The 21,948-nt window shown below is 39.7% G+C and overlaps 1 protein-coding gene across 5 annotated transcripts in view; it reads left to right on the plus strand.

The window, feature by feature from the left end:
- The window catches only part of CSGALNACT2 (chondroitin sulfate N-acetylgalactosaminyltransferase 2), a 57,288-nt gene that overhangs the window by 33,173 nt on the left and 2,167 nt on the right, over nt 1-21,948 (plus strand). For 4 of the 5 annotated variants that reach the window (XM_074958692.1, XM_074958693.1, XM_074958695.1 and 1 more), the window contains exons 3-8: nt 1,599-2,853; nt 14,126-14,342; nt 15,049-15,150; nt 16,735-16,913; nt 19,014-19,108; nt 20,983-21,064. In XM_074958692.1, coding sequence (XP_074814793.1) covers nt 2,199-2,853; nt 14,126-14,342; nt 15,049-15,150; nt 16,735-16,913; nt 19,014-19,108; nt 20,983-21,064 — 1,330 coding nt within the window. In that variant the 5' untranslated portion in view covers nt 1,599-2,198. Of the gene's footprint in view, nt 1-674; nt 755-1,598; nt 2,854-14,125; nt 14,343-15,048; nt 15,151-16,734; nt 16,914-19,013; nt 19,109-20,982; nt 21,065-21,948 lie in introns of those variants that run through there. The other variant, XM_074958696.1, reaches the window with a different exon arrangement.

Below are 21,948 nucleotides of genomic sequence, written 5' to 3' on the forward strand. Positions count from 1 at the left end.
AAGTCCACTCAGTACTACTACTTGTTCAGCCAATCACTCAAACACATTTGTTTACATTTGCAGGAGATAATGCTGCCTGCTTCTTGTTTACAATGTTACCTGAAAGTGAGAACAGGCATTCTCATGGCACTGTTGTAGCCAGCACTGCAAGATATTTACGTGTCAGATGTGCTAAAGATTCATATGTCCCATCATGCTTCAACCACCCTTCCAGGGGACATGTATCCATGCTGATGACTGATTCTGCTCGATAACAATCCAAAGCAGTGCAGGCTGACACCTGTTCATTTTCATTATCTCAGATGCCACCAGCAGAAGGTTGTGTTTTGGTGCGTTGTTTGGGTTCTGTAGTTTTTTGCATCGGAGTGTTGCTCTTGACTTTTGAAAGCATGCTCAACACCTCGTCCCTCTCAGATTTTGGAAGGCACTTTAGATTCTTAAACCTTGAGTCGAGTCCTGTAGCTATTTTTAGAAATCTCACATTGGTATCTTCTTTGCGTTTTGTGAATTCTGCAGTGAAAGTGTTCTTAAAATGAACATGTGCTGGGTCATCGTCTGAGACTGCTATAACATGAAATATATGGTAGAATGCAGGTAAAACAGCAGGGGACATACAATTCTCCCCCAAGGAGTCAGTCACAAATTTATTTAACACATTATTTTTTTTTAACGAGCGTTATCAGCATGGAAGCATGTCCTCTGGAATGGTGGCCGAAGCATGAAGAGGCATACCAATGTTTAGCATATTTGGCATGTAAGTACCTTGCTGTGCAGCTACAAAAGTACCATGCAAATGCCTGTTCTCACTTTCTGATGACACTGTAAACAAGAGGGCAGCATTATCTCCTGTAAAGGTAAACAAACGTGTTTGTCTTAGCAATTGAGTGGATTTGTAGGCTCTGAAGTTTTACATTGTTTTGTTTGAGTGCAGTTATGTAACAAAATCTACATTTGTAAGTTGCACTTTCACAACATTGCACTACACATAGCCTGAGGTGAACTGAAAAATACTATTTCTTTTGTTTATCATTTTTACAGTGCAAATATTTGTAGTAAAAAATAGTATACACTTTGATTTCAATTACAACACAGAATACAATATACATGAAAATGTAGAAAAACATCCAAAATATTTAATAAATTTTAATGGTATTCTATTGTTTAACAGTGTGATTAAAACTGCGATTAATCGCAGTTAATTTTTTTTGAGTTAATCGCGTGAGTTAACAGCGATTAATCGACAGCCCTATTTTTTTGTACTACTTTCAGAAAAAATCAACCATGATGATTAGGGAAGCTCTTCAGACATGATGCAATAGGACTGGAAAAGAATTCTTGTAACTTATCTGCTTGAAAAAGTTGTGTGTCATTCAGCTATTCTTATTAGTATGCTCCAGACAGTTCCATAAGAAATAAATCAATCATGTGTTAACACCTTGGAAAGTACTATAGGTTTTTACAAATGAAAAAAAAAACAAAAACCAAAAACTTTTGCAATCCATCATGGCTACATTTTTGGATGTTAATGTTTCGTTCATGTGTTTTCCAGCTGCCTGGCTGCTTTGTAGTTCTAATATGCACCTTTCATTTAATTTTAGATTCTGCCTTGGTATTGCTGACTCAAACCACAGAAGCCCAAAGAAGGGGGGAAGTGGAATAAAATACTCAAGAGTGCCAGAGGAAAATATCAAACTGTCCAATGAAAACTACTGTTACTAAGGTGTAGATTGCTCCTGCAGTGTATAAATGTGCGTGTGCAAAAAAGCTGTGCATCAAAAGCCTACCAATCCTAGTATTTGTCAGGTTTCTTCATTGAGAAGAACTTCAAACTAAAAACCTTAACTCTTCTTTTTAAGAAACAAACAAAAACAGGAAAAGAGTCAGCAAGGATTCACAATATTTCTGTCTTTTGGTCAAGTCACCAGAATATTATGAGAATTCTATTTGATGGTGTAGACTACATTTCTCCTTTTCATCATGGAAGTTATAGTAACTTTAGACTTTGTCTCTGCAATATCAAATGATTAAGACAAATGTTGAACGTAACTTTTTTTTTTGGCTGACATAACTTTGGTGTGACTGTTTTAAAAAAAAAAAAAAATCATGGTTTCATTCCTTCTTTAAGTCTTTGTTGGGATGCTCTTGGAAAGGTATGAAAAGGAAAATCAGCTTTTTGGGGGACTCGAAATCTTATAAGAATGCCCAGAAGGGGTTTAATATTTCAAGCCAGGACCCGTTGGCTATTGGTGGGTCTTGCCTTGCTATTCAGTTTAATGTTGTTCATGTACCTGCTTGAGTGTGCTCCACAAACAGATGGAAATGGATCTCTGCCTGGCGTTGTAGGGGAGAACTTGGGTAAAGAACATTACCAAGCTCTTCTACAGGAACAAGAGGAACACTATCAAACCCGGGCTACTAGTCTGAAGCGTCAGATTGCTCAGCTGAAACAAGAGCTTCAGGAAATGAGTGATAAGCTGAAATTGCTGCAGGAAAAAAAGAGCCCAAGAGTCAATGGCATGGGCTACCAAGGCACCAAAGAACAAGCATCTAATGATCTCCTAGAGTTTCTTCATTCCCAAATTGACAAGGCTGAGGTGAGCATTGGCGCCAAGCTACCGAGTGAATATGGTGTCATTCCTTTTGAAAGCTTTACCTCCATGAAAGTGTTCCAGTTGGAGATGGGGCTCACTCGACACCCAGAGGAGAAACCTGTTAGAAAGGATAAGCGAGATGAGTTGGTGGAAGTTATTGAGGCTGGCCTAGAGGTAATCAATAATCCAGATGAAGAAGATGGACAAGATGATGATGGAGTAGGAGAGAGACCGCTCTATAATGAAAATGATTTCATAGAAGGTACTGTAAAAGCTTATTTAATAACTTATGCATTTCCCAATAAGCTGCACAGAATGTCATAATACACTATGAATAATTGCAAAGGAATATATAGTTGTAAAACAAAATTAATAGCATTTTTCCATGTCTTTATAGTTTTGATATCTATTCTAATATGTAGTACTTCTGCTGCACTAAGAAAAACCTTAGACCTGGTTTGCCTGTTGTAATAGAATCTGTTTCATAATATTGCACAATACCATGCACTGAAAAGGGGTGGGGGGAGTAATGATTTCAGTGGAGATATTTTACTATAGCAAGCAGACAAAACAAGCTGTGCCTGTTTGAATTTTAACAGTTGGATCTCTTATCGTTGAAGATCATTTTACATATTTTGTGCTGATGTAGATCTAAAATGCTACCTAATACTGAGGAGGAGCTTTCAAAAGCACATAGAGCCCAATTCCCCTTGAAGGTCATGAGACTTGATTGCCTAGCTTCCCTTTCTGCCTTTGAAAATCTCCATTTAACTTTGTCCCTTTGTATCCGTTATGACTAGTTAACTATAAACTGCAAGTTGGTGAAGAGGTCTATATTAATGTCACAGTGCAAACTAGTTATTCATATTTAAAACATTGGCACATGCTCCTGTGTTGGGGGAAGAGTGGTATTTATAGAGTACCTTATCTTTGTTAGACTATTTGGTTGCTGAGTATCTAGGGCAGGGGTCGGCAAACTTTTTGGCCCGAGGGCCACATCAGGGTACAAAACTGTATGGAGGGCTGGGTAGGGAAGGCTGTTCTTCCCCCCCCCCCCCAAACAGCCTGGCCCCTACTCCCTATTCACCCCTTCCCACTTCCCAACCCCCCTGTCCCCTGACTGCCCCCTGGGACTCCCTACCCAACCTCCTCACCGCCGTGTGCGCCGCCGCCACCCCCTTACCATGCTGCTCAGAGTGGCAGGAGCTCGCAACGTGGCGAGCTGAGGCTGCATGAGAGGGGGGGGGACAGCGGGGGAGGGGCCAGGAGTGAGCCTCCGGGCCAGGATGGTCCTGCAGGCCGCAGTTTGCCCACCTCTAATCTAGGGGTAGATCTTCAGGGGACATAAAATAGCACAGCTCCATTAGTCAGTGAATCTATGCAGAGTTAAACCAGCTCAGGATCTTTCCTGATGTGCAAAACCTGAAACCAGATTATTCAAACATATGACTTTTAAAATGCTGGCATTTGTTAAATTCTCAGAATCCCAGGGATAGGGGAGAGAAGATGAATGTTATTTCAGCTGTAAAACACTGAAGTAATGATATATGAACGTTGCTTTCTCAAGGCTGATGTACTGAAAAGGTACAGTGACCACTGTTTCTCTAGAATTCAGTCTTGAAGGTACTCGATACTAAAATGTAATTCTGATGGAAATATTAAGATTTTTTTACACAGGCTTACAGTATTAAATGCAGTACATATTGCCAGAAAAAGTCAGAAGGGCACAATGCTTTCGAGTAATTCTTATATTTTCAAGCACACCAAAATCTGAGTAGTGATGTATGATGCATAGTTAAGCAAATATATACGTGAGAATGCTACACAGTCCTTGAAATAGTTAATAGTTATTTTAGTCAGATGATTTAATCAGCTCCAAAATGAATCTGCTTCTCACTAATGGAATAGTGCAGTGGTCTTTTGCCTTAACAGTACTGTATTGAAAATTCCAAGTAAAGTTCCTTTGTCATCTTGGGGGGAGGAGTGGAAATGCATCTGAAGTATAGCTTTAAAGCCAGTCAATGCAGCGTTGGACTTTAAAGTTTTTCCCCTGAAAGCATATTTCAGTTTGCCTAGAGACAGACATTCTCACAATGTCATTTTACAATTCTGTTTTTCTTTTAAATTACTATAATGTGCCGTGGCTTTCCTCTCATACATATTGTGAAAAGAAAAGGAGTACTTGTGGCACCTTAGAGACTAACCAATTTGAGCATGAGCTTTCGTGAGCTACAGCTCACTTCATCGGATGCATACTGTGGAAGCTGCAGAAGACATTATATACACACAGAGACCATGAAACAATACCTCCTCCCACCCCACTCTCCTGCTGGTAATAGCTTATCTAAAGTGATCATCAGGTTGGGCCATTTCCAGCACAAATCCAGGTTTTCTCACCCTCCGCCCCCCCCTCCCCCCCCCACACACAAACTCACTCTCCTGCTGGTAATAGCCCATCCAAAGTGACCACTCTCTTCACAATGTGTATGATAATCAAGGTGGGCCATTTCCGGCACAAATCTAGGTTCTCTCACCCCCTCACCCCGCTCCAAAAACCACACACACAAACTCACTCTCCTGCTGGTAATAGCCTATCCAAAGTGACCATTCTCCCTACAATGTGCATGATAATCAAGGTGGGCCATTTCCAGCACAAAACCAGGTTTTCTCACCCCCCCCCCCCCAAACACACACAGAAACTCACTCTCCTGCTGGCAATAGCTCATCCAAACTGACCACTCTCCCCACAATGTGCATGACAATCAAGGTGGGCCATTTCCAGCATAAATCCAAGTTTAACCAGAACGTCTGGGGGGGGGAGTAGGAAAAAACAAGGGGAAATAGGCTACCTTGCATAATGACTTAGCCACTCCCAGTCTCTATTTTAGCCTAAATTAATAGTATCCAATTTGCAAATGAATTCCAATTCAGCAGTATTTCGCTGGAGTCTGGATTTGAAGTTTTTTTGTTGTAAGATAGCGACCTTCATGTCTGTGATTGCGTGACCAGAGAGATTGAAGTGTTCTCCGACTGGTTTATGAGTGTTATAATTCTTGACATCTGATTTGTGTCCATTTATTCTTTTACGTAGAGACTGTCCAGTTTGACCAATGTACATGGCATATATCACATTGGTGGGCCAATGTGATATATGCCATCATGTGCCAGCAATGCCCCTCTGCCATGTACATTGGTGAGAAAACCTGGATTTGTGCTGGAAATGGCTCACCTTGATTATCATGCACATTGTAGGGAGAGTGGTCACTTTGGATGGGCTATTACCAGCAGGAGAGTGAGTTTGTGTGTGTGGTTTTTGGAGGGTGGTGAGGGGGTGAGAGAACCTGGATTTGTGCAGGAAATGGCCCACCTTGATTATCATACACATTGTGAAGAGAGTGGTCACTTTGGATGGGCTATTACCAGCAGGAGAGTGAGTTTGTGTGTGTGTGTCGGGGGGGGGGGGGCGGCGGAGGGTGAGAACCTGGATTTGTGCTGGAAATGGCCCAACTTGATGATCACTTTAGATAAGCTATTACCAGCAGGAGAGTGGGGTGGGAGGAGGTATTGTTTCATGGTCTCTGTGTGTATATAATGTCTTCTGCAGCTTCCACAGTATGCATCCGATGAAGTGAGCTGTAGCTCACAAAAGCTCATGCTCAAATAAATTGGTTAGTCTCTAAGGTGCCACAAGTACTCCTTTTCTTTTTGCGAATACAGACTAACACGGCTGTTACTCTGAAACCATACATATTGTGTGCACTTCAGTATGTCTTTGCAGCTGTTTAAATTGTAGCTTTTCTTTTAGCCACTTCTAATGACTATAGGCCTCTGAGAAAGCAAGAAGACATAGTGCCTTATGAAACAAAGTTCTTCTCCTCCCTTCACCTCTTTACCCCAGATAAATTGACAATTAGTTCCTAAAGAACGTCTTTCTCTTTGGAAATTGAACTCATTCCCTCTGTGGTCAAGACAGTGTTTTATGACTTTGATTACAGGAATCACATAGTAGTGAATAATGGTTAAGTGAAAATATTTTTGTGCTGTAGGTCATCAGGATATGTTAGTTACTAGCCACAGTAATATAACACTGTTTCCTTTCAACCAGAGATAGTACCTATACAAGTCATCCTATGGCTTCCTATGCGTGTGAAAATAGCACTGGCAGACTTGAGAAACTTTTTGGCCAGCTGAAGAGCAATTTTCTTTGAGCATTAACTGTTTTGACTTCAAATTTCAGAGCTAAATCTTTCATTTTTAATGTTTTGTCCCTTTCAAGGACTTCAGTCTTTTACTTTATAACTTGTCATTTTGTTGATGGAAGCCTGGTTAGAAAGCTGCTGCCATTATGTTTGGAAAATACAGTGCTCCCTTATAACAGCTTAAGCCTGAGCGCTTATGATGGATGTCAGACCTCATTGTCCCTGTCCTAAAATCATAGTAAATGCTTTTAATGTCTGCCTAGAAATGGTATCCCAAGAACAAAGTTTCTCTGTGAAGATTTTAACCACTTTATTTAAATTGGCTTTAATGCGCCATTCTGTATGGACAAATATTTTGGCACCTAAACTGATGTATCATCATCAACAGTTGAACTCCAGTCTAAGATTCTAATGAGATATTTAGAACCAGAAACTAAAATTGAAGCAGATTGGACCAGATGACTGGGAAACTGATATTTGATAGTATGGAAGTTCTGAAAACAATAGAACTGATTACTTTAAGTTTAAGGGAAACCAAATGGCTTTGTAGTGTCTATTTCAGTCCCACTGAGTTACTAAGATTTAGTAGACAGACTGAATTTAAAGAAAAACCTAATTTTACAAGCATAATTATACCAAAATGACACAAATGAAACAGGAAAAAAGGCACTCTTACTGTGGAGTAAGTGTCCACGCAGGGAGTTTATAGTGGTATAACTTTCTGTGTAGACAAGAGCTTCTTCTTTTGCAGCTATCTTAACTTTTTTCTAAACTTCTGTTTATGAAGTATCACTTCTTTAATTTTTGAGCCCTGCTTTCTCTCGTGTCCTTCCGGATATGTACATAGTGGACATTTAGTTTTACATGTTTGCTCAGGTCTCTCTTTAATAAGGCTTCAAAGTCTCAGGTTTCTCAGCCCATTGCCATTTCCCTTACTACCATCTTTTCTTTCCCCTCACCCCTTGAACTTGTACTGAATTTTTTTTCCAACCTAGCTTTTTTAAATCTGAGGTACAGTGGTACATAATCAAGAAATGAAAACAATCATCATGTTTTACAACTGTCAAATCTCAGTTCCTGTTGCATCTTGGGGCATATCTACATGAGGACACCCAGGGACAGTCATAGTTCATTAAATAAGGGTTGAATTTAAAATGCATTAGCTAAAAGCACATTAAAGCCTTGTGAACGCTGTCATTCTGAGTTAAGCTGAAGTGAACTAAGGCCAGTTTAATTCACTTCCAAAGGGAATTAAGCTAAGGCAACTTTACTTCTGAATGAGCTCATCCACACAGCTGTAATGCACTTTAAAAATGCATTTTAAATTCAACTCGTTAGTTAATTCAGCATTAATTTTCCCGAGTGTCACCATGTAGATATGTCCTTTTCCTCACTGGGGCAGCAGGGGAGGGTGTGTGGGGGTGTGTGTGTGAGAGAGAGAGAATATCTAGCATTTTCAAATAGTATACTTTCTAATAATACAGTGTATATAGTTAATGAAGTTTGTAGTGTGGATTCCCACTGGGGCTGACCATATGGCCATAAAAGGTTCACAGAGAAGCCATGATACTTGCCAGATATGGTAGACTGCCTTGGTATTACTCTTCTTTTCCAACTCCTATTTTCTGCATTTCACTAATCCTTCAGTTCTTTGGTGTCCTTTTGCTGGTGTGTTCATGTTTCATGTTCTTCCTCTTGCCATGTCTGATTCAAGCAGCCTGTGCTATCAAGCAGTTAGCTTCAAGTCTGTTTTCTAAAGCAAGGCAAATGGTTTTTAGAGTTGTGTGTCTGATATCAAATCTGGTGTCACATCATGTCAGTGAATGTGCACTTGTACTCATCACCAGTTTGTGGCATCTTTGCTACTGATGGGGCCGGATCAAGAAAATAGTAAAAGGAAATTGCAGATCACATATATACATTGAAACTGTAAAATAACATGGTGAGTGCCGCAAGTAACTTTGGGTAGAGAAATAATCAGCCTGCTTTGCTGGTGATGAGCTTGCTACCAGAAAACCCTGCTGCAGTCTGGAGGTGGCCTATAGGACTGTGTTTAATACATCCTTCTTTTGTATCTCCTAAAGACATACATATTACTTTGACAGGTCACTATTAATTTTAAGGGAATATAACCTGATTGAAAAAATAAACACTTTCATTTGAAAGTTGTATAGTGGCTTCTTTATTTTAAACTCAATTCCTTTTATCATCCCCCTTACCTAATTGTCTGAAATATCTGATTACTTTAAGTAACTGCTGGGCTTGGCAGAGTGAACTATTGTTGTGGACAGCGTTCACAAGAAGAATATAGTGTGTATGTCTCACTTGGATAAGAGCTGCCGAAACCGCCTACCATCTGGGCTACAGGGTGGATGAGACAGGGATGCAGGGGAGCAGAAGCAGAGCATTGTTGACTTTGTCGTAAGAGCAGAATTGGAGGGGATAAAAGAAATGGCAGTTTTACTTTGGGGTGGGGGGTGGACCACAAACAAAAATCTTTCACCCAAGCACAAAGGGCTTCCAAGGCAGCCACTCGGGTGAAAAGTTAAGTGTCTATTCACCCTCCTCCCCAGGTTAACACTACCATTTTAATGTTTTGTTTCCATCTACTGTTTTTAACTAAGAAGAAACGTGCTGTGATGGTGTGTAGGTCTATACCTATCTCAATATTGGACCCAGTCTTTGGATGCCATGTGTATCAAAGCCTGCAGGATCTCTTCAGAGTCCAGACTTTCTCTGGGTGTTTAGGGCACACTCCAGGGTGTAGATTCCTTGTCTGAAACACTTCCTGGGGATTGGAGATTCTGCAGTCCAACTACCATAGCCCCCAAGACCAGCGCTGAGACTTCCCAAGCCAGGTGCTTATTGTATGCTCCCACAGAGTAGTTCTTGTCCTTTGTGGGCACTGTGACTTATCTCTTTGGGGACATGTGGCAGGTAAAGTAAGGTTCACACTGTTACTACTTCAATGCACACACAAATGCACTTACTACTTAAACAGCACAAGAGAGTTACAGGGGTGTGCAAAACAATGACGACGTTCCTGGGTGCAATCCAGATCAGTGAGGGGCTGTCACCCCTGCCCTGCAATTTTGGGTGCCTCACAAATTTGTGCCCTAAGATCACTCTGTGCTGTTCGTCAATGAGAGTGAATATGTGTAGAAGTTTGGAGTGGGGAAAGTAGATACTCAAACCAAGCCTAATGGGCTATGTCTTGTCTTGCTTTCACGAACAATAAAGAGCAAAAAGATTCAGTGTAGGAGAAGGTGAAATGCTTGTTTAAGCTGTGGGAGGAAGAGGAATCTTTGGGTTTATAACTGGGGAAGGGCTGGCAGTTAATGCCTTACGTGAGTGCTTTCAAGGCTCCAAAAATTTTAAAGAATTTTTAATATAAAAAAAAAAGTTGCGGTAGTATAGGTCTTGATATCTTTGTCCTTTTGACTGTGTTTAAAACCTGTAACATCAAGAATCCCAACTTTCCTGTGGTAGAAAATGCCTTGATTGATTGATTGATTTTGATAGCTTTCAACAAAGGACTTTCAAATCCAAAATCTGTCTTGGCCACTAGAGCCAGGAGCACATGCTGTGTACCATTTTAAAAGCTGGAAATTCTAGTTTTTAGGTGGCATGCAGCATAATATCTAACATTAGAGGTGTGAAATATTAGCAGATAATAATGCGAGAACCCTTAGCAAATATGCATGCTCATTCTGGTTCACCAACTTTTTCCTTAACCAGTAAAGTACTTCAGCAGCAGTAAATACAAAATGATGAGTATGGTGGGGAGGACAGGAAGTAGGGGAATGAATTCATGAATGTAAAGGAGTTCACAGCTAATTTTTCAAAATGGTCCTGTTACACTTAAACATAGCGTTTCCTTCTCTGTAGAGATTGAATTTATGCAGTGTTTTTTGCAAGTGATATATTGATATGTGAGGTCTAATATACAATCATAGTATTGGACTTGATTATGCTATTGTGATCTATTTGCGAACTATTTACAGAAGCTCTGTATTGTTAATCTTATTAGACTAATATATGCCATCTTTGCAGACCTACATAACAAATTAACTGCATGTTCTAGGATTTTCAGACTTTTTACAACTGAAACTGCACCATGAGGTTGTTTGGAATATTTTGGGGGGGGGGGGTCTTTTTTCTCCCCACATAAGAATTTGATTTTGTAGATTGCTTCACCCTTAATTCTTCTCTGCCTTTTTATTTATATAAATATAAATAAAAACAAAGTGGTCTGGTGTGGAATTTAGTGAAGCATTGTAGCTTTTGTATAGTCTTGAAACTGAGGCTGTTTCCTTCTGTTGTTCATCTCAGGAACAAAGTTCTACCTGCAGTACATTTGAGAGAGCGTACAGATTTGTTAATGGCGCAAAACAAGTAAAACATCTTGCTTTCAGAAAAATGCCAGGCATCTCAAAAGCAAATACTGACTTGTTCGTTTGAAAGAAATGACTTAAAAATTAAGTTGTACAGCAACTATTTTGTCACCACCATATGTTTGGGTAACGAGCTTTACCTTTGTCCTTCCTTGGTCCTGAAGGATGTGTTGAGTATCGTTGTCTGAGCCACCTACATGGTGAAAACATTTTATTTCTTTCTTGTTCTCTCCTCCTCACCTTCACTATTCTGAAGAACCCTGGTTCTTGTGTTACGTGAAGGAGTAAATAACACTTCCCTGTTCACTTTCTCCACACCATTCATTATTTTATAGACCTCCATCATATCCTCTTAGTTTTCTGCTTTCTAAACTGAAGTTTTTTTAATCTCTCCTCATACGGAAGCTGTTCCATACATTTAATCATTTTTGTTGCCTTTCTCTGTACCTTTTCCAATTCTAGTATATCTCCTTTGAGATGTGGCCACCAGAATGCCACACAGTATTCAAGGTGTAGTCATACCATGTATTTATATAATGGCATTCTGATATTTTTCTGTCTTATCGATCCCTATCTTAATGGTTCCTAACGTTCTGTTAGCTTTTTTGTCTGCCCCTGCACATTGAGTTGATGTTTTCAGAGAACTATCCACAATGACTCCAAGATCTTTCTTGAGTAGGAACAGTTAATTTAGATCCCATCATTTTGTATGTATCGTCGGGATTATGTTTTCCCATGTGCATTACTTTGCATTTATCTCCATTGAATTTAATCTGCCATTTTGTTGCCCAGTCACCCAGTTCAGTGAGATCCTTTTGTAACTTTTTGCAGTCTGCTTCGGACTTAACTGTCTTGAGTTTGAGAGACTTGCACCTCCTGTTTAGTAACTTTTGACCACTGGGACAGCCTTCTTAACAAAATTTTTTTATTTCGCAGTTGGAACAAAGAATTAGAGAATTTCAGTCTCATCTGATCTTAGACTTCACTGCAAGTTAAATTAGACAGTTGTTCTTGGTTACAGGAACAAAGCCGATTTACAATCCTAGAAAGTCCTAATCCTCCTGTTTTTGTGAGACTTTGGTGTCTGATCAACCCTATTAGAACTAGTTCTGGTGCTCCCCAGGCAGTGTGTGCTAGAATTATTGAAGCTACTTGCTCAGGCATTGTTTCTTGACAGCCCTTAAATGTAAGTTACTAAAGGGTGACTACTCAGGGGCTCATTTTCATTCTTTCCCTTGGTAGATAGGCTGTGTAGAGCAAAGTTTACACCCCCACTTATCGGAAAGAGAACACAATGGCTAGTGGCAACCCCCGATACAGTTTTAATAATTATTAAAGACCATCTAGTATTTGTTAGAGGGTTTGTGCTCTGCCACCACATATCTAACTCTTACACACCCCATAGGAATATATATTAATCCTTCCCATGGGGAAGGTAGTATGGAAAGGCAGCAAGAACAGCCATGCTAGATAACAGCCACATGTGTACATAGTCCAGCAGGATGGCTTTTGTAAATAACTCCAGGTTATTGCCAGCGCTCTTTCATGCAGCTATCCCTCTCGAAACTTGTGTAATGGGTGTGAAGAGGGAATAAGTTACTCTGGGAGGCATGACCACTGGAACTGATTTTAGGAATGGGTTTACTATGTGTCTTTCATATTATGCTAACCAGTCCTTAGTCTTATGAGCAAATAATGTAATCTGATTAATCAGCAGTAACAAAATTCCTAATAGTTGGTCTTATTTCGTGCAAAGAGTTCCAATGTTTATATGCACCGAAGGATTTATACTCTGGAGATTAAAAATGTGCCATAACTCCTCCAAAAATAAAACTACTTGGTTCTCTTTTGTAGAACCTTTTATACACCGAACCTCGGTCGTCAAAGTAGCAACACAATTTTCCATTACAGATATTTGGAAATTGGCTAATTAAATCAAAACTCTCATGTTTGTCAAGCTATGATGTCTGTTTCAAAAAAGCAAATTCTATGAAGTCAGTAAAATTATTTAAAATGTTAATCTCCTTTTAAAATGGATTAGGTAGAGTCAAAACTACTGTCACAAACAAAGCAGCAAAAGTTACTTTGACTCTCCTCAATGTAGGACTCAGCCCGGAAAGTAGTAAAAGTTGACATTACGTTTTTGATATCTGGTGCCAATCATCTTCATTTTGAGAATCAACTCTAATTCTTGCAGAACCTTTTTATTTATGATGGTAATACAGAGGGTTTGAGTCTGTAAAACCCATGGTGATTGGCTCTGTTTTTGTTGCTGTAGCAACAGAAATTACTACCCTGTAAACTTCCAGAAGCTTCCTTCAGTTAACAGCTGTTGAACACCGATAGTGCATCGTATAGCACATGTAGCTACTATCTGAGGCCAAGAATTAGTCAGCCCAACAGAGGCCTCACAAAGAGTGGTCATGGTCTGTGACCCTAGTGACTTCCTAGAACCGACTGGCCAAGGACACAGAGGAGGTGCATAGGGTTTACATGCTTCTCCTGGGTCTGGTATGTACCTTCTAGTTCACCAAAGAGTGTCATGTGTTGCAGTGTCCTTACTCACTATTTTCTGAATCTCTATTCTTTAATGATAAATGTACAACTACTTTTTTTAGTAGAGCTGGTCAAAAATTTCTTTTTAAAACACCCCATGCCCCCCAAAGAAAATGGCTTTTTGTCAAAACAGAAGTTTCTTTAGGAAAGGTCTGTTTTTGATATAATTTTTTTAGGTTTCCTTCGATGTTTTTGTTTGGTTTTTTTGCTTTTCGATGGAAACCCAAAAGCTTTCTTTTCAATGAACAAAAAAAACACTTTCCAACTAGTTTTGTCTATACTATTTTATAATTGGATAGAAATCAAGTGGTGCATCTAAAATTAATAGCTAAATGTCTCAGTAAATCGTGTTTTTTGACTAGATAAATTCCTTCTCTGACTTCAGGTTATTATCGCACAGAGAGAGATAAGGGAACACAGTATGAATTGTTTTATAAGAAGACAGATCTTATGGAATACAGACATGTCACACTATTCCGACCATTTGGACCCCTCATGAAAGTGAAGAGTGAAACAGTTGACATTTCTAGATCGGTTATTAACATTATTGTCCCTCTTTCTGGAAGAACTGAGGCATTTGCACAATTCATGCAAAACTTTAGGTAAGTGTATCAGTGTCTAAATTAAACTGTTTGGTTTTTCCTTCGTTTATCAAAGTGAAAACCTATTTTCATGGACCTTAGCTCTACCGTAGTTCTATAATTTACGTAGAAATGTTATGGAATACTAATAGCTGCATGGAGAAATGTTTCTTCAAACAATACTCTTCCTTATCTTTACACGAAAACACAAACGAAATACTCTAGCTAGGACGCCAACCTAGATTAAGAAGGGCAGGACCACTGGAGATCTGATGTTTAATTGCATAATGATTGTGGTGGGTGTATTAGCTTTAGAGCTACCTTATCAGGAATGAGATGCAGGTATGGAAGACCTATTTGAATCAGGAAGATGGGGCACAGGAGAACTAATGTGTTTCTATCTCTTTTTAAAAGCTGCTAGATGCACTGTGAAGTCTTTTTAAAACTTTTTTACAGCAAGATTAACGTAAACTATTGCACTATCTGTAGTGAATTACAGTAGTGATTAACTTCACTGAATTGGTTTTTAGTTGGCAAGAGGTGATTTTATAAAATATACCATATATATTAGCTGCATGTGACGCGAAGTTGCTTTATGCAGGGTTGTCATCGTCAAAATCAAAAAGCTTGTAGGAAAATAATTTGCTTAAGCCACTAACTTCAAAACACTTAAGTGAGAGAGTCCTTGCTAGAATACAATAATGGATATTACTCATCTTTATTATAGGGATGTGTGTATTCATCAGGACAAGCGGATTCACCTCACAGTGGTATACTTTGGCCAAGATGGGCTATCTGAAGTGAGGAGCATCCTGGAGTCAGTAGCTCGGTAAGTGAGCTAATCCGAAGAGAAGGCTCTGAAATACAAGTGATGTTTATTGGTCAGTTAAAAAACCTCACAAATAATGAGGAAGAATTTGGTGGGTCAGTCACAGCCAAACAAAATTCCTTTTACCTTTTTACAGTATGTTCATCATTTTGATTTTTCTTAACATTGTTTGTGGTTGTTAAAGTCTGTCTATTTTTATGGAGTGATCATTTGAATATTCTGAGTCTGAAAGAATGCATAGTTGAGAGATTGAGTGATTCACTAATGGTTGGCACTGGGTAGTATAAAATACAGTGGTGAGTTTTGTAGTAAATACTGGGTCAAATGAACTGATGCTGACTGGAAAACTAAATGTATTAAAAAAAAAAGTAAAATTATGGATACATATGCTACTTATTATGTATCCCAAATAATGGTAACTGATTTCATTTAACGATAGTGAATAGAAATGGCTGGTCACCTGTGACAAAATGAGCACATACCCTGCTGCCAGAGGGCCACTCAATGTGTTAGCCTGAACAGTTAATCTACTATTCTCAGCCTTCAATATGATGACTCCAGATTGTCCTCTACTTGCACTTAACTTTCCATGGATCACTTTGTAAACAAATGATGAAACCTGTTGGCCAGAGGTTATAGTGCAGATGGCTTGAAACGGCACCATGAGAGAGTTGCTTGATGCACAGAGGTTGATGAGTGTTTTTCTCCACTGCTCCATCAGAAGCAGAACCGTCAGTTGGCTGTCAGTGTGAAGAAGACTGGTTTCTCTGTTGGGAAACTATCACTTTTTTCCTCATTGAGGCCCCTCCAACTTCTTCTCAGATGAGTGATCTGTTTCAGACTAGGTTTTGTTGACTCAGTGGGTCCCCAGCTTGGTTAGGAAGTATTGTTCTCACATGTTTCCAGAATTTACTTTCTGAGAGATTCCAGATGGTATTTTGGGGCATTTGCTCATTTCCCCCCGGATATGCTTCTCGTGTGCTTCTACATAGCTCTTTTCCAATATTCCTTTCTCTTCAATGTGTGTGTGAGGCTGGTGGGGAGATAGTGAGTTGACTGGGCAGTGGTGGCATTAACATATGGACAATGTGCAGTTTATTGCTTCGCTTCCAGCCATCACATAGTGCCATAGTTTGATTTCCCAGTGTGCTCTGCTCTTGAGACTGAGTCCACTTCCAGAATCCTCTGATAATTTAGAATTGCCTTTCAATCCACAGCTACTCCTGGAGTTAAAGTGGTATCAGAGGCTCAAAGCGCCCTTTTAATCTGTCTGGATAACTACTGTATTTGAAATGTTACTGCATGGATTGTGGTGGCAAAAATCAGATCTCCCCCCCCCTCTACCCCTCCCTCAAACTTGTAGTTTGGATTATTAAAGGTAGAGAATGCTTAATGCTGCAGCTGTCGTCCCCCCCCCCCCCCAAAAAAAAAATGCATGAGAAAAACAGTAAGATTGATATTATTAGATGTGTTAAATAACTATTCAGAGCTAATTTATACTACAGTGGCAATTGATAGCACTGTAAATGCCATCCTTCTTTCCACACTCCTTTATTAAATTGTTTTCACTTTTTTCCTTTATAGAGAAACTAATTTTCACAATTACACACTGGTCTCTTTGAATGAGGAATTTAATCGTGGGCGAGGACTAGACATGGGTGCCAGAGCCTGGGAAAAAGGCGAAGTGTTAATGTTCTTCTGCGATGTTGATATTTATTTCACAGCTGAGTTCCTTAACAGTTGCCGCTTGAATGCTGAACCAGGTAAGCTCCTGTTAAGCTACTGAAGCGGGGAAATGTTACCTCCTGAAGTCAGCCTTACAATAACTTGATAAGACTAATTTGAATGGTGGAGTAATTTCAATAGTGTGGCTCTTGGAAGGAAAAATAATTCTGTGCCCAAAATAACTAGTGTTGATGCAGTATTAAGATTCAGAAATCTAGCACTCACATAGGAAGCTCAGAGAGTGGAACCTTAACTTAACTGTGCTTATGCCTTAAAATGTGACTTCTCTTCGTATCATTATAAATGTCAGACAATTAAACTTAAAGTACAAACTAAAATTCTTATATAATAAATGCACACTTTTAAAAGCTGGGAATCTACAAAACGCCAAGTTAAAAAAATATTTCAGTACCTTTAACAATTGGATCATTTCTTCATTGATTTAAAAAATAGTGTCACCTCAGAGCAGAGACCAACTATGGGAAATACTTACCCTCAAGAGTTAGTCTGAAAGTCAAGAGCAGTTCTAAAAGGGAATGTGATCAACCAGTGCCTGCTATAATCCTGAGCCTTTATATAGAGCTCCACATCTTACAAAGCATTGTAAAACATTTATCTGCAGTGTTTAGTCCTCACAACATTCCTGCAGGATAAGTATCATCACCATTTTACTGCCAAGACATGGCAGTAAAGTGACTTGCCTTAAGGCCCCAAAGCATGTTGCTGACAGAGTTGGAATTCGAATTTAGGATTTCCTTTCTCCCATTCTTCTTCTCCAGACTCTGCTGCCACAAGCATATGAAGCTTATCTATCTGTTTTACAAACTCTTGTAGAGAAGTTGAAAGCTTCTGTGAGCTATTATGCAAGCTAGCTAGCAAAGTGGCACAATAGGAATTTTAAAAATTTTACTCATTACAAATTTGTTGCATCCAGAATATTTTATTTTTCCCCTCTTTGCATGCCAGTATGCAACGGAAAGATGCTTTTCCTTAGGACAGGCAACAGACAATTGCAAACCAATTTGGCTTGAGCTCACTGCCTCTTATTCCTCTGTCTCAGCACTTGCATACCAGGGTGATGGAAGGTCATATAAGTATTTAAATAGCTTGAGAGATGTTACGGCACAGGGAATTTTTTTGTGAACTAGCACTGCTGCAATATCACAGAATGAAGTCAGCCTTGGAGCTGATCTCTACTCTTAATGGAAGTGGCATGTCAAATTTGCTTGGAGTGGGAATTGGAGATACCTTCTCTTCGCACTTTGTTGCAGAGGTTGCTTGAGTCTGGATATAGTCATGTTGCCTCTTTGCTCTATTCCTGGGAGAAGGGAAGGATACTACTCAAGAAAGAGCCTTGGTGAGACAGAGGAACAGTAAGGATCACAAGTGCCTTCAATATGGCTTTGGATCCTGGTCTTAAGGCCCTCTTAAATTGAGTCTACATGGAAAGCAAAGCTGAGGCTGCCTCTCTGAAAAGGTGCCCCAACAGCAGCACGAGGGAAGGAATACTTGAGGCCTTCTCCCAACCTAGGTCACTGGCTTTGGAGAAGCAGACAGTGCCTGTGGATTCCCAGTATAATGCAAGGGCTCTCCTGAGTACCAGCCAAAACTCTATGGCAGGCATAGTGTGGAATATAGACAGTGAGGTAAAGGTCTGTCCAATCTAAAGCCAGAGGAGTACTCAGCAGCTGCAAATTGGTATCCCAACATATCGAAAATAAACATAACTGTCACTGCAAGGGCCACAGCAGAAATTAAAACCACCCAAACTGACAGGAAAGAGGTGTGATTCTAAAACTCCATCTGCCTAAACTTTCTGGTGGATGGCTGTTGATTTTGATGGTTTTAATTCCGTCTTAGTAGTCATATGTTACTGTTACTTTAGGGGTCCTCTGGAAGCCCTATGATCCATGTCCACCTTAGCACAGCATCATGTTGGAGGCTGTATACTGTTTCTTTTCTATGTCACTCTTGCTAGATGTTAATGGACTCTCTAAATGGAAATTATGGGAGGCAGGCCATGTACCTATGCTTTTTTCATTAGATTAATAATGAATTATCCATGAATACATCACAGCTGCATGTTTCACTCACAAAGATGGCCCACTGTGACTAACACAACTCTTCTGACTTTATAGGCAAGAAAGTTTTCTATCCCGTGGTATTCAGCCTTTATAATCCTGCTATTGTCTATGCCAACCAAGACGTACCACCCCCTGTGGAGCAGCAATTGGTAAGTGGTCTTCATTTTTAAGACGTTTAGAGCCTTGTGCTACATCTCAATGAGGCAGTTCAGTGTAGCAGGATATCTAAAATATCCTAGATACTTACCAGAGACATTGACAATGATATGAAACAGAACTTTTCCTATATTGATTAGACATAAAAGAATAAGAGCTTAGGAGACAAACATTGTTATAGAAAGTGCCAAAATGCCAGTATTTCTGGCTACATCTAGCTTCTACCCAGAATTTACTGGACTATGAAATTAACCAAGCACAGTTAGCAGTTGTAATTCAAGGGCTGTATTGTGGTTTTTTTTAAGCCATTGCTAGAGTTTGATGGGAGAACTGTACTACACCAAGTGGCAATTGCTGGAGGTAATCTCCATGAGTAATGAAGCATGCAGAATATCTTTTGCAGGTGTCTCTTGGGCAGGTGAAAGGAGAACACTGAGGAGTAGCTCCTACCCCTCCTCTTTGGAAGGTGCAGCATGGGTTTCATTCAACACTGGCCCAAGAATGCTAGCGACTGAGTGGTGATCAGGTGTATGGCCCTGTCTACCCTCTCAGTTCGGCAGAGGAGAGGAGGGAGATGTACTGCATCTCTAGCTGTACTGTCTGTTCCCCATACCTAATGCACTAACATAAGCACTGGGCTTCTTGCTGCGCTCTGTGCAGGGCTGTCTTACCCCCACCATTCAACAGCAGCCAGAATCCCATTAGAAACACTTAAGTAGTGCCATTAATTTATATAGTGCTTTAAAAACAGGAAATACTGACTCCCTGAAGAGCTTGCAATCTAAATAAAACAAACATTGGACAACCATTTGAAAAACAGGTGTTAGAGTTACTGAGGAAGACAGGGAAAGGAGAGTCTGTTCGATGGGGATGTTTTAAGTGAGAGAACAAAAGTGGGAGGTGACTGATGGTAAGGAAGACTAAAGTGTAGGTGGTACCAGGTTTATGTAGGACCCCGGAAGAAAGTACAAAGAGCCTGAACTGATGTGCTAAGAGGTGGGAAGCCAGTGGAGAGATTTGGAAATGGGGGTGCCATGGCCTGAGTGGAAAACCACTTGTCGACAGTACTCTAGGCAGACTGGGGAAGGGAAGGAACAGTGAGAGGCAGTAAGCCTAGACATCAGAGAGCAACATAAATCAAAATAAGAGATGGCCAGAGTGCAGACAAGGGGCTCTGCGTAAAGGGGGTAGGTTTATGAGAGATGAAAGAAGCAGCAGCAACAAGACTTTGTAAAAAGAGCCCAGAAGGATAGGTGGACAGAGTCCTTTAGAAAGGAGTAATGAGGCCGTGTGTGTCTGGTTTTTAAAGAGGAAGAGGTCCTAGTTGACAGAAGAGTGAACTTTAAACTGCAAGAAGTCTGCTTACTTGTCAGACTGCAGCATTTCTGGATAAACCGCTTATGACCAAGGAAGGAGGAAGCCATTGTGGCAGAAGTATTGAAATTAAGGAGATGGGGAGCAGAGGGAGTTAGCTGTAGAATAGGTGAATATGAAAGTTAGAGCCATTGTTGGCATCAACAGACAGGTGGGAAGCAGGAGGAGAGCAGTAGGGAGGCTAGATTGGAGATTGCAAAAGGAATGTGTATGAAGAAAAAGGCAGGAAAGAGAATGACTGACTGGTTTCTGGGTAATCTAAATTATGTCTGTCATTTCTTATGAGGCCCTTATGTTAGATGTGGATGACCCGTAATTGGAACAAACAGCATGTGTATATATACTGTGAAACACAAATATCAAATGTTGTGTACTGTGTCAAGCAAATAACCAGATAAATACACATTCTCCTGAAATCAAAGACCGACACATTTGCTTCAAGCTGTCTTGTACTATGGGGGGGAAATCTAAAATGTTTGTTTTAAAATTGTAGGTACACAAAAAGGATTCTGGCTTCTGGCGGGATTTTGGCTTTGGAATGACTTGTCAATATCGGACAGATTTCCTGACTGTTGGTAAGATGGATTTACATAAGTGTGTTTTGTAAATTTTGGTGAGGGGAGTTCAAAACCTCATCTATTACTATTTTCTTCTGTGATTTTTAAGAAGGTAAAATGTTAATTTAAGAAGGTAAAATGTTAATTTTATCTTATTGCATTTCCTGAGCTCCCAGTCAAACTTTCTGCCTTTTAGGTTTGGCTTATTGTTTTAGACTGTTGTTAGAGTTTAACAATTTAAGTATCAATAGAGAACTTTACTACATTTGCAAGAAGATATTTTACTTAGTTTGACAGTGAATTCACCAAGCATTTGAACTTTGTAGTATGTTAATCTGTGTTTTTAAAAAATGCTATCCTTTCCTTTTAATAAGTGTACTTATTAAGTACTAAATGTTGCCATGAGTATTGTGACTATTTCAAGTTTGAAATATACTCTGGCACCCTCTTGTGGTTCACGTTAGAAATGAGCAAGGGTTGATTACTTCAGTTTCAAAACAGCCTTCTTCTTGGTGTTAGCCATAATTGATTGATTGATCAATCGATTAATTACCTAGAAAATCTTGCACTTGCCCTCAGATGCTTCATAATTGATAATTAAACCAAACTGATTTCTAGTAACAATCCTGTTGCTTTGTTAGTGGTATATTAGGTGATATACATAATCCTAGGGTTTTTCCTCTGCGTGTCAGCATAACTTCTTCTATGCTTTTGGCTAGAAACATGGCTGTATGGACTTCTTTTAATCAAGAGTTTCTCAAACTGTGGTGCATGGGGCACTTGCTTGTGGTCCGTAGAGTTGGACGATCACATGATGCTTGATCACCTTATTTGCAGTTTCTAAAATTTAGAAAACACTTACTCATTATTCATATTCATGAGCACAACTGCAGTAGTTGTCA

The sequence above is a fragment of the Natator depressus genome, chromosome 7, assembly GCF_965152275.1.
Source record: "Natator depressus isolate rNatDep1 chromosome 7, rNatDep2.hap1, whole genome shotgun sequence".
In the NCBI taxonomy this organism is placed as follows: Eukaryota; Metazoa; Chordata; order Testudines; family Cheloniidae; genus Natator; species Natator depressus.